This window comes from Buceros rhinoceros, unplaced genomic scaffold (assembly GCF_000710305.1).
Source record: "Buceros rhinoceros silvestris isolate BGI_N320 unplaced genomic scaffold, ASM71030v1 scaffold2565, whole genome shotgun sequence".
NCBI classification, from domain to species: domain Eukaryota; kingdom Metazoa; phylum Chordata; class Aves; order Bucerotiformes; family Bucerotidae; genus Buceros; species Buceros rhinoceros.
The window spans coordinates 14,216-26,017 of record NW_010410998.1 but is presented as its reverse complement, the minus strand read 5'-3'; the positions used below and the strand labels follow the sequence as shown (position 1 = coordinate 26,017).

At 37.9% G+C, this 11,802-nt stretch overlaps 1 protein-coding gene across 1 annotated transcript in view; it reads left to right on the top strand.

Moving 5' to 3' along the window:
* Positions 1-10,970, top strand: part of LOC104493174 (Down syndrome cell adhesion molecule-like) — a gene marked incomplete at its 5' end in the record, with an annotated part of 39,393 nt that extends 28,423 nt beyond the window's left edge. The window contains 2 exons of the mRNA XM_010135805.1: positions 7,529-7,648; positions 10,786-10,970. Coding sequence (XP_010134107.1) covers positions 7,529-7,648; positions 10,786-10,970 — 305 coding nt within the window. The remainder of the gene's footprint in view (positions 1-7,528; positions 7,649-10,785) is intronic.
* Positions 10,971-11,802: the final 832 nt, after the last annotated feature.

Below are 11,802 nucleotides of genomic sequence, written 5' to 3'. Positions count from 1 at the left end.
GAATTGCTTCAGCTGTCTCATTTCACACAGGTCATGACAGACAATCATCAGAGGGTCACTGTTGGTCACTACTCATCTGCATCCAACCTGACCTATACTGATTTAAATAAAGACTTGCTTTCCTGCTATGTGTTTATTCTCCAAGTTTCTGATCCCTCCTCATCTTTTTGTTTATAGATGCCATATAAGTGTAACGATATTTTTCTAAATCAACTAATAATTTTTTTTTCAAAATAAAGAGAGAAGAAATGGTGCTTTAACTCCTCTTGTTTCTAATCCATATTGTGTGATGGATTCTCAGCAGTGTGTTTTAAATTATATGTTGGCTTTCCTAAATGTCAGGAGATGCATTCTGGGAATATCTTAATATTTATGTGAAGTTTGTGCATTTTGATATGAGACTAGACAGTGAATGGGAGAGGAAATTAAAGGGAAATACAACTGTTCCACACAAAGTTCCTTTTTCCTTATCTATACTGTCCTTGTATTTGTTTTAAAAGTAGACATTGAAACGAAGAAAGCTATAATGTTTACAAAATGACTGGGAGTCTATGATTTTACCGTACATGGGTAGATTTAGGAGTAGGATCTAAATCCAGTACATTCCCAATATGAATGAAGAAACTCAGGCCACCTGCTTGTTCTTACATTCAAAACATCAGTGAGTGCACAAACTTCTGCAGAATCCATAAAGCCACAAAAATTATTTGGCTTTAGAACTTCAGGGTTTTTCCTCAATAATTTCTATGTCGGACTACATGAATCTGCTGGGTTTTAGCATTCATATTTTTCTGGTTTTAAGTCTGTTAAATTAACTTCTTATATTCTTCCAACAGTTACTATTTTTAGAATCTAAGCAGCACTACCATTTTTGCAGGAATATTAAACAGCAAAAGAAAAACAGGCACTGGTCTCTTAAAAGCTGTGGGCACCTTATGGCTAATCTTCACCGCTGTTCGCATTATTTTGTGCTCTATAAAAGCAACCAAGTGGTAACATGGAGCCCTAAAACTACCTGGCCAGTAGGGCTAGATTTTCCTTGCCATAAATACCAGATGAAGATGATCAACTTCCACAGAGCTTCCTTGCAGAACATCACATAGGAAATGGAAAGTGCCCACTGACAGAAAGAGAGAGGAGGAAGCTTTTGAGCAGCTGTGCAGCCCTGGATAAGAAGATCTTAGGGCAATCTCAGTTCTCTCTGCCGTGTGTTTCTTGGTGAGGACCTGGAAATGAGATACAGTCACGTGCTCTGGACAATGATCTGTCAGTACGTCTCTCCACAGTTTGTTGGCCAATTTCAGACAATTTGGAAGAGAGGAAAATGCATCCAGTGTATCTGAAAGGCTAAAAACTTAATGAAAAAACACGATTGGTTAGAAACACCTCTACTGTGTGTAGTACTAGACACAAGAGAATCTGCTCAGGCAAGCCTTTCTGCAAACACACGAAATGTTCCAACTAGTGTTTGTACTCAAACACGAGATATAAATCCACAGAAAAGCAGGCTTGATTAGACCTAATATTTATGGAACATCTTTTAAAAGCTCATCGGTCAGCCACTGGGAGAAGGGTACTATCTTCACTGCATCTAGGACTGCAGGTAGATAGTCCAGTTGAGTGAAAACAGGATTTTATGCTACAACAGATCCCATCCTGCTCTGGAAATGCATCAAAAATTGGGAAACTAGAAGGATTTCTCAAAAACTCATAAATCATTATTATTTTGATTATTTTGTTTTTTGTTGCACTCTTGGTTTACAAGGAATGCTGTTTAGAAAAAGAAAAGAATAGGGTCCTGCCATGAAAGCTGTCCACAGAAATTAGGAAAATATCTTCTCTGTCAACTACTTATATCACCATGAGGAATTAATTAAGACTTTGCTCATTAGCGTTGTCTTCTAAAGACTGATTAAAAATCTATATACACTTCATCATGTGTTACTCATTTCTGTAGGGTTTCCTAAAATGGGAATGAAGTAATTACGAAATAAAAAGCAGTGAAAAAGATTTTAATTGGTAACCAAAAAGAAAAAGCTCATAAATCTAGCATGAGTTCAAATTTTTTCAGATTCTGCCAGAAAAGAGAATTCAAAGATACTAGTGGGTGCATAAATCATGGTTTTAAAATTCTTTGTTAGTGAGCACATCATAAGTTAAAATCAAGACACGGACTTTAAATATCTAACAACCCCTGTTAACGCATTCAGTACATTAAGTGTAAATGTGTTTTCATTTTGTGCTTGCCAGGAATGTTGAATATCGTTAGATAGTTAGGCACCCAGTGACTGGTCTGCATGACTGAATCTTCTAGATAGGAAGTGAGTATCCATCTGCTTTCTGATTCTTGGTGCTGGTGCTAGTGCCGGCCTGATGCAGCAAATACAGAGTGTGACAGAAAAGCAGGGGGAGAAGATTTACGGTCGCAGCTGCTGAAAAACTCATTTAGTTTCTTTGCTGGTGTTTACTCTGCAGCTTTGAAGATTACACTTGAATGATGCACTTCCTATTTAATGTTCTCATTAGACAAACCTGATCAACACAACCCACTCGGCACTGTCCCATTTTGCAAAAGCACATCTTTTTCCTTGAACTGCACAGCAAATTGTTTCACTAAAACAGCTAAATTGACCCCTTAGGTCCAACGACCAGATTTAATAACTGTTCATCTTTGCTAAAGTACAGTGTTTAATGGTCTCATTCATTAATATATCAATGGTTGCTTTGGCTGATTAAATTTCTTCCATCATTTTGACAGTATGATCTAAATGTGAAGTACAAATATTCCATGTAAAAATGAAACATTGTATTCTGGGCCGATGTCATAGATTATTTTTTAACTCACTCCGGTAGCCCACCAGAGGAGCTCGTGTTCAGAGCCTTCAGATTTGCTCTCCAGTGTGATGTACTAATCACTGTACCTGGGAGCAACCAGAAGCACTTGCATAGATTTGAAATCCAGGAAGGAGTGTGTGAGTTTGTGGTCCCTGACATAAAGCACAGTTGGAAGTATTCTTCGATTTACATAAACCAAAATTAAATCAGGGAATGTTGGCATGCATTCATAAACTGTTTTTTGTTAATAGCTTGTAAAGTCCATCATTGTGAGCAGTGATGATACTGGTAAGATCTATCTTCTTAGGATACCAACTCATATTTTATCATCTTATCAGGATTATCTCACACAAGGAGATAATAAAAGCATTTTCCTCCCCTTAAAATGGCATTATGACATTCATTTTATCTTCAACATCTTATTTTGATTGCTCTCATCCTTTGTGTTCCCTTTCTTAGAGCATGAGACTGCTACTCATAATATTGACTGAACACACATTGACTGAATACATTTTTAGGCCCTTTGAGTTCAGCCATTAAATAGTTTGCATCTGTCAACTTATTGCTTTTACACTAAACAATTCAACAGCTCATTTCTCATTACAGATCCGTGGGATGCATTAAATGAGAGAGCCTAACAGAAACTCACCGTTAAAGCGATTTTAAATGCCCTCCTTTACAGGCTCAAGGGACTGTGCTGCTGAAACAAGGGTGATAATAAAAATAGAACTATTCAGTCATATTCATGAGCTATTTCTGAGTGTTTCACTTCTAAAAGGGCAGGGGAGGCCCACACCTTTACAACTAAAGAGAGGGAAGGAGAACTGTTTTCTTCATTAACTCTGCTTAAGTATATCGGACAAATTAACTTTGTTAAATTCTTACTAAAAAAGTTTTCTTTAAGGTCTAATGAATTCCTGATTGATAATGAAAAAGTGAATGAAGCTTTATAATCTAAAGCTTAGTATCAAAATCTAGATCAAGTAGTTAACTGAATTGTCTTCCAAAATACATATAGCACTGAATAATATATAGCACTGAATATAGTGGATAGGATATAGTGCTATATCCTATAGGATATAGCACTGAAAAAGTTATACATTTGAAATAAAATTGAGAAGCAAACGATCAATGAGGAAGAAACATGCAAAGGTCTCCTCTGTTTACTTTTTAAAATAATTTCTGTAAGAGTAAAAATACTGTGATTTTATCCAGACAGCAATACAGAAACAATTGAAAGATCATTGAACGAGTAATTTTGTTTTACTGTAGCATCTTTTCTATTTCTATTAGCAATATTAAGACTAAGTGTCAAGGGTTCAGGTCTTCAAAATCAGAGCCGCCAGTTGGCGTTTTTATTAGTAGTCCTAAAGGAAGACAAATGCTTTACTGAATAGAGAAATAGTTTCCATTGCTGGATGTGGGCAGAGTTTTTGCCAAGTAAGGTTGAAACACGATCTGTTTGTGGAGCATCGCAGGGAGTCTGTATGACTGCAAATCATACACCTCGTTCTGCAGCTTTATATGGCAAAATTGGATTTTCACAGTTACCATTCTGGTATTGTTCTGTATTGAAAGTAATGATTAAAAATGAGAATACCAAGAATATCTGAGCAAATACTTCTGTTGTATATATAGCCGAAATACAGTGAAATCAATACGGTAAAAAACCCTCTTCTGAGCTTCTCAGTGTTAAAGGCACAACACATCAAGAATATCTGCATAAATTCATTAAGATGTGGAAGGATGCATTTACACAGAAATGGTCAAACACTTCACATCCATCCATTTTCCTCTATATATGCCCAAAGGGATTAGACAAAAAAAAATATTTTAACAGATAACTTAAATGCAAATAGTACTTCAAAGGCTGATTGCCTTTATTCCATACTAGGCAATCTTGCTTAACTTTCCCAGAACTTTCTGCTTATGCCTAGCCATTCAATAAAAAAAAAAATTCCTGAAAAATTAGCCCTTCTTGCCGGTGTTAGCCTTAGCAAACAAAGAATATAAAAGAAATGTTTTTTAAAAGGAAGGGAAATAAAACAAAGAAGTTACAAAAGTTTCGTATTGCAAGAGAGATTTCAAAAGACATTATTCTCTTCCCACTCCTCAGTGACGGAGTAGCTGGTAATTATCAGCCACTCCTTTCCATCACTTCGGATCATGCACCCGTACGACTGCTACAGCTGAGGTGGTTTTGTGTTCTGTGTTTTGGTTTGCTGTGTGGTTGTTTTGGTTTGGGGGGTTTTTTGTTTGGTTTTGGTGGGGTTTTTTTGGTTGGTTGGTTGGTTTTAGTTTACCCTCTTTATGGATAAGCAGCTTGTAACTGATTTTTCAGAAGCTGTGAATACAAATTTACTTACAGTCACTGTGGTGAAACAAGATGATGCCACCGTGCTGAGTCATATAAAATCAAATCTGTTTGTACAACTAATTGTACTTTTGGAAAATAAGTACTTGAGGCACCTTTTGTGTTTGGTGATAAAATGAACACAAAACAGTAACAAAAAAGCTTCTGAAGCAAATGTCTTCTCTGAGTAGATAATTAGAACAAGATGGGTGATTGCCCAGAGCTGCTGTTACCAGGATTTCATGTTTGATGCTTACCTATCAAGAATTAGCATAACATAATAGACGTTTATCAGTGTGGCAACCATTTGGAAAGCTGAAATGGTTGACAGCAGTAAATATATCTCCTACTACAAAAGTGTCTCTTCAATCTGTCATTGTTAGTTCCTTCCATTTCTTCTAACCATGTTCCAAAGAGCAGCGGAGCTCGTTTGTACCTAGGCTATAAAAAGCTTTGCATTGTGGCTACAGGATTCAATGAGCAAAAGGTCCAGCTAAAGGGATTGTTTGCTGTCCAGAAGGTTGTTCTTTTAAAAAACAGGTGTATCTATGAGGGTGGAAAGAGAAAGCTGGAGAGGAGTCTGGATTATGGAGGTACAAGGAGGAAGGCTCAAGCATTGTGAGGAGGGTTTTCTGAACCTGGATAGAGTATGTCTAGATACCTCTAACTTCCAGCAGTTCTGTCCATACCAGCACTGGCAGCTCGAGTTTCTCCTTAAGTAAAGCTTGGGTCTCTCTGACACAATGGGAGATGCTATTCTCACGAACTATGAGAGTATTTGTGTTGAAAAGATTTTAAACAGTCAGCACTGGTGCTTCTGCTGTGCTGCTGCTGCACAGTTTTTCTGGTGTATAATTAGTATCATATTCGTGCCCATTAAGAGCTATGTCAGGTCCCAGGGCAAAGTCACTGTACTGATGATCCACTTCTGTGCTGCTTTACATTTCTTCACGCAACGGCCTTCCCCCATACTTACTTTCTTAATTGCTGGCACTTCTGAAGAGGCAGGTGATGGGAGTCTGACGGGGGTTTGAGCAAGGAGGGATGGTTGGGCCCTTTTTTGTCTCCCCTGACATTCAGACAAAGTCAATACTGTGGAGCTTTGAATCCATGAAGTTGCCTATGTGTCCCCACGCGCATATGCTGCGGTGGGCGAGGAAAGCCAGGAACTATTAGGATTTCTCCTTTACTGCATTAGATCTGAGTGCGCTGCTGTACTTCGTTTGAATGAAAGAAATCTGTCACAGGCTCAGTCACCTTTTCTCTGTAGCACTGTAAGAAATGACAAAAAAATAACGCACGGGATAAGGACACAAATAATTTACTTTTTTTCCAAGTATTTACTTTTTAATGTTCTGAACCCAATACCGGGAGGTCAATGAAAATCTGTGACCTTAGCTTTAATACAACTTTAATGCACTTTTATAGTCAATAACTTTTGCGGGTTTTTCAAGGTTCTTCACAGATTTCAGCTTCTCTTTCAAACTTTTGTCAAATCTGGAGGGTTTTATTGAGACTTTGACATTTAGGATTGGACCTTCATGGAAAACTGTAGGTCTAGCATTATCACAAGTTGTATACACATGTATATCTGCATTTGGAACATGTAGAGCTTTTCCTTGAGAGAGGCAGCTCTTATTTTATTTATGTATAAACAGATACATACTTGCCTGTGTCTGTAAGACTCACTGCAGTGGTTTTATGCTGCCTTAGAATAAGTTTAATGATACATACACATTGATGCACATATATTTGTTCCAGAAATACTTTTCCTTTTCAACTCAATGCAAGCAAATTGCGTTGAGCCTTTGTATAGTGGTTTGAAAATAAAAGTCCTAGCAGAAGTTATGGTTCAAATACCTTCATTTTAATGTGATGTCATTTGATTGCTATTAAAAGCATTATTTTTAAGACTATTTACACTACATAATTCTTTTTCTAAAGCTTACTAGTTCACTGATATAAAAAACAAATACTGAAAACTTCAGCTGTTCTTAAACATCTGTGAAATATCTGCCTTCGTTAGAAAGCATTTCTTTTCTGATCATAACAGAATGATTTATCTGTTAATCCATTTTATAATCTCTCCTAAGGAGAGATTTTTATTAACTTATTTTTGTATCCTACAAAGACCAGTGCTTTTGTTGTGCCTGGCAAGAAATAATCAAGTAAATAGTCATGTAAGACCATTTTTACTATGTCATTTGGTGATCAAAGAGCTGGTTTGAATTTTTACTTTCCTCTATGTAATGTTACGTCTCCTTATTTGACTGGTCTGCCCTTTTGAGCTACCTGGTAAGATGCACCAATTCTCACGGCTCCTTTTGCTTCCTCCTGCAGTGCCCCCTAGGTTTGTGGTTCAGCCCAGTGACCAGGATGGGATCTATGGAAAAGCTGTAATTCTCAACTGTTCTGCAGAGGGTTATCCTGTTCCTACCATTGTCTGGAAGTACTCAAAAGGTAGGATTTCTCCAGTGATCAATGGGGACAGATTAATTCTTGTTTAGTAAAAGTTTACTCACCTGTAATTTACTGGTTTACTCTTCACATTGTCAGTCTGGCAGGGTTTAGTAAGTGAAGTATAAGCCATGTTTTACTGTTCTGGTATCATTTCCCTGACCACATAGTGCTGGCCACTGTTGTAGACATAAAGCTGAGCTAGATGGACCTGTGGACTTCCTTAGAGATGTCCTGGAATTGTGAATGTGTGCCTGTGTTAGCTATGGTCTCAGTGGGCGAGTGATGAAATGGACAGCTGAGAGAAAAGAGATACTGCTTTAATTGAAACAACCTCAGAACAAGGTTCACCAGCAGTATTCAGCAGATTCCCACCCTCACCCACCCCCCCACCCCTCCTTCAAAATTCATGGTTACATGGCCAATCATATCTTTTCATCAGAGAAGAAAGGTCAGGTAGCATTAGCATAAGCAGTAATTCAGTGTGTGCTTTACATAACACTTTAACATTTTCTTCTCACGTAACAGAGCATTAAAACTGGCCCCACTTGACCCTCAGTAACCACAGGAAATTGACTGCCTGTTGATTACAATGTGCTGCCTGATACATTGCATCTTCTGGTCAGTTGTCTTCTGGTAGGTTTTAGCAAGAAAGCAAACTTTCTAAACTCTCTATCCAATCTCAATGAGTTAACTCTTTAAGAGTCAAAACTAGGTGCTGTTGAGAAGAAATCCTTAATAAAATGCTCCAGGTCATTTTTGGTAACATTAATGTCTTAGTCCAAATTATATTTGAACAAAAAGGGTGAGGAAAGAGAAATGTTCACATTAAAGACTATTTTTGCTTTTATTGACGAGTTCTGGTTTGTGGCAAGAAGGGTGCAGAGCTCCGGATTCCATTAATCTCAATGATGTAAGGGTTTTTAATTACAAATATAGGTCACAAAGAAGTAATTCTGTTTTGTTGTGTTTGTGTGCTGAAGGAGGAGGCCAGGCTAGCTGAATTGTAATTGACTGTGAAGGTATAAGGAGAAAGGGATAGTGGTTTCATTTTGACACTCTGCCATCAAGTGACTGTTTCTAAGGTATCCCATTAACAGTTCTGAAGTTTTTAAGACAAAGAAAGTTTTAGTACATATGGGATGTAGGCAAAGCCATCAAACCCCAGTTTCATTTTGTGGCCAAAATTACTCTGGATGAAAAAGCCTGTATTTTGCTAATGGATGACTACAACTTCGGTACCTAGTCTAACTAACGTGCTGTGCGGGACTAGAGGATACATGCTACACCTTCCTTTAAAGAGATACATTATATAACGTTTGTGCCAAATTTTGAAATAATTACTGAGGTGAAACCAGCAGGTGTAAAGCGATCAGATCAGAGCTCATCTGTAGGTACCACAGCAGAATAGCAAGGGCATCTGTATGCCTGTAGGTAAGCGTCATTGGCTTTTCATGTCAGCAAAACATGGAAGAAGAGGTTTCATTTTTTTGTATATCGGAATAGACAGGTAATGGAAATGGACTTGCTTTCTCTAGAAAACAATGAGAGTGATATAGACACCCCAGAATCAGCGAGAATCTGTTGGTTTAATTCCTTCAGATTTAAAGAGGCAATGGGCACATACTGAAACACAGCAGTGTTCTGTTTGAGTATAATGGAACGCTTTTTTACTGTGAGGGTGACTGGGCACTGGCACAGGTTGCCCAGAGAGGATATGGAGTCTCTTCCTTGGAGATGTTCAACAGCTGCCTGTTGAAAAATCAACAATGGCAACTGGTTTTTGTGAAAATACTATCCCTTTAACATTTCTAACTTCACAGTATCTGCCACCAGACCTTCAGTGTAAATTTAAGACCCCAAAGCAAACTCTCCTAGGACCAGAAGGAATTTTAGTATGTATGTCCGGTCTTTTTTAATACTCTAGATGTTGTATTCATAGGTTGTTATAGTTTTCTATTTTATACTAAATCGTTCCCCATAATACTTATTCATTGTATTTCCTCCTGGACTGACTCAGCCAGCTATGTATGGTAATTAACACTGACGGATATTAACTTCATGTATAGAAAGTAGTATAGGAGAATTCCTTTGAAGCCTACCTCATGTTTTCCCTGAAAAATCCCATCTCCTGCTGCCAAAATAGGTTGTAAAACCCTTTGTTACAAGAGCCATGTCTTAATATGCCCTTAGAGAGTCCCTCATGCTGGAGGAACCTGAACTTGTGGTGGGCCTCTGGGCTGTACAGCGTACTGACAGTATGGCAGCATCCTGTTCCCTATGCCTTAAATCACCCGCTATCCTATTTTCAAGGAAAAGTATGTTCTTTCTTAAAACCAAAGCTGATACAGAAATCTCTGGCTTCCTGACTTTTTATGGACCTTCCATGTTTACATTACCATCAAACATGGCACCTCATGTCTGGTTAGTGGTCTGAGCTTTTTGTTTCTTTCTTTCTTTGTATTGTGGTTGGTTTGTTTTTTGGTTTTATTTATTTTTTTTAACAGTACAAAGAAAACTGGCTGCAAACATGGCAGAGCAGAGATTTTATGTGTCATCAGTCAGTCAGCTATAGGAGGAAACAAGCAGCAACACAGTCAGTCCCTGACGTGGTTTTCCACATTACCCAGAGTTTCATTAACAAGGTCCTGGAGGTCCCTGGAGTATGCCATGTTTACTACAAGTGAAATCCCTCTTAGTCATAAGAAATTCATTTGGTGTGTGCATTAGGGATGCATACTTGTATGACTGTTCAGCTGTAATTGTCAATAATTTATCAGCCTCTAAATGTACAACAAATGTGCCTTTTTACCCATGAGTGGTCTGAAAATCTTCATTTTCTCTCTTCCCCTTTCTGGTTCTTCCACTTCTGCTTTTGCCTTTTGACCACTAGCATGGGCAAGTTATTGCTACTGTTACATTCCAATAGTCTTTCTGCTTTCCATTTAATGAATTCGGTTTCAGCAAAGAACCATTCCGTTTATTCTGATGATGTCAGAAGCCGTTAATATTTTAATTGAATTGAGCCTCTAAGAACAGGAAGCTATAGTTTCTGCCTTATTAAAAAAAAAAAAAAAACACCAAAAACCTGAGATGCTTTCCTTCCTAACTAACCTGTTTCCATGGTGGTCCTGCTTCAGGTGCCGGCGTTCCTCAGTTCCAGCCAATTGCATTGAATGGTCGTATCCAGCTTCTCACAAATGGCTCCTTACTGATTAAACATGTGCTAGAAGAAGACAGTGGATACTACCTCTGCAAGGTCAGCAATGATGTGGGAGCAGACGTCAGCAAGTCCATGTACCTCACTGTTAAAAGTAAGAACTAAAACATTTCTCTGTGATCCAGATATCACCATTGAGTGAAAAAGGCTTGACTACTGCATCCTTAGTTTGGAGGGAAGGCGGGTGAGGAGGGAGAGGAGATGTTTATTTTGTTGGTTTTAATTTAATGTCGGTGTTCAGGTGCATGTGGTAGCACCTGGAAGTTAGTATGGTTAATTAAAAAAATTGTTTAGTAGAGGGAGAAAGGACATAACGATAAAATTCTGAGCTACAGCTGAGTGATGAAGAGGAAGAAAGAAAATTCTTTGCTCAAGGGTAAAAAAAAACCAAACATAAAGGACAAATATCCACAGCAACTGTTACAAATCTCATAAGTTGAAGAAAATACAGATTTAAAAGTCCTGTAATCAATTCTCAATATACCATAGATAGATACTATAGGTGAAATTATGGTAGATACCACAAGATGTTATAACATACTCTAAGATATTATAGATACAGCCATGGTACTCATTTTGACTTAGCTGCTGGCAGGTAATTTTCAGAAAATGCATCTAATTCTGTTGAAGCTGGAGTGCATGAACAACCTGAACCCATCTGTACTTTATAGGCACAAGAAACAAAAGCAATCCGTTTTTTCACTGCATGTTAGAAATAATTCCTTCAAACCTGACATATCAGAGAATGCAGAGGAAATATGATGAAAAAAAGCTGTAGATATAATATTTTCACTAGAGAAAAAGGAGACTATTGACACTACAGCCTGCCAGATGTTTCTGGATGACCTATGAGACCAGTATTGAAGGAGGTCACTAAGCCATGCACTTCCATATTTGTAGGATTTTTGAAGATTGACTGAGTGCTTTGAAGTTCTGA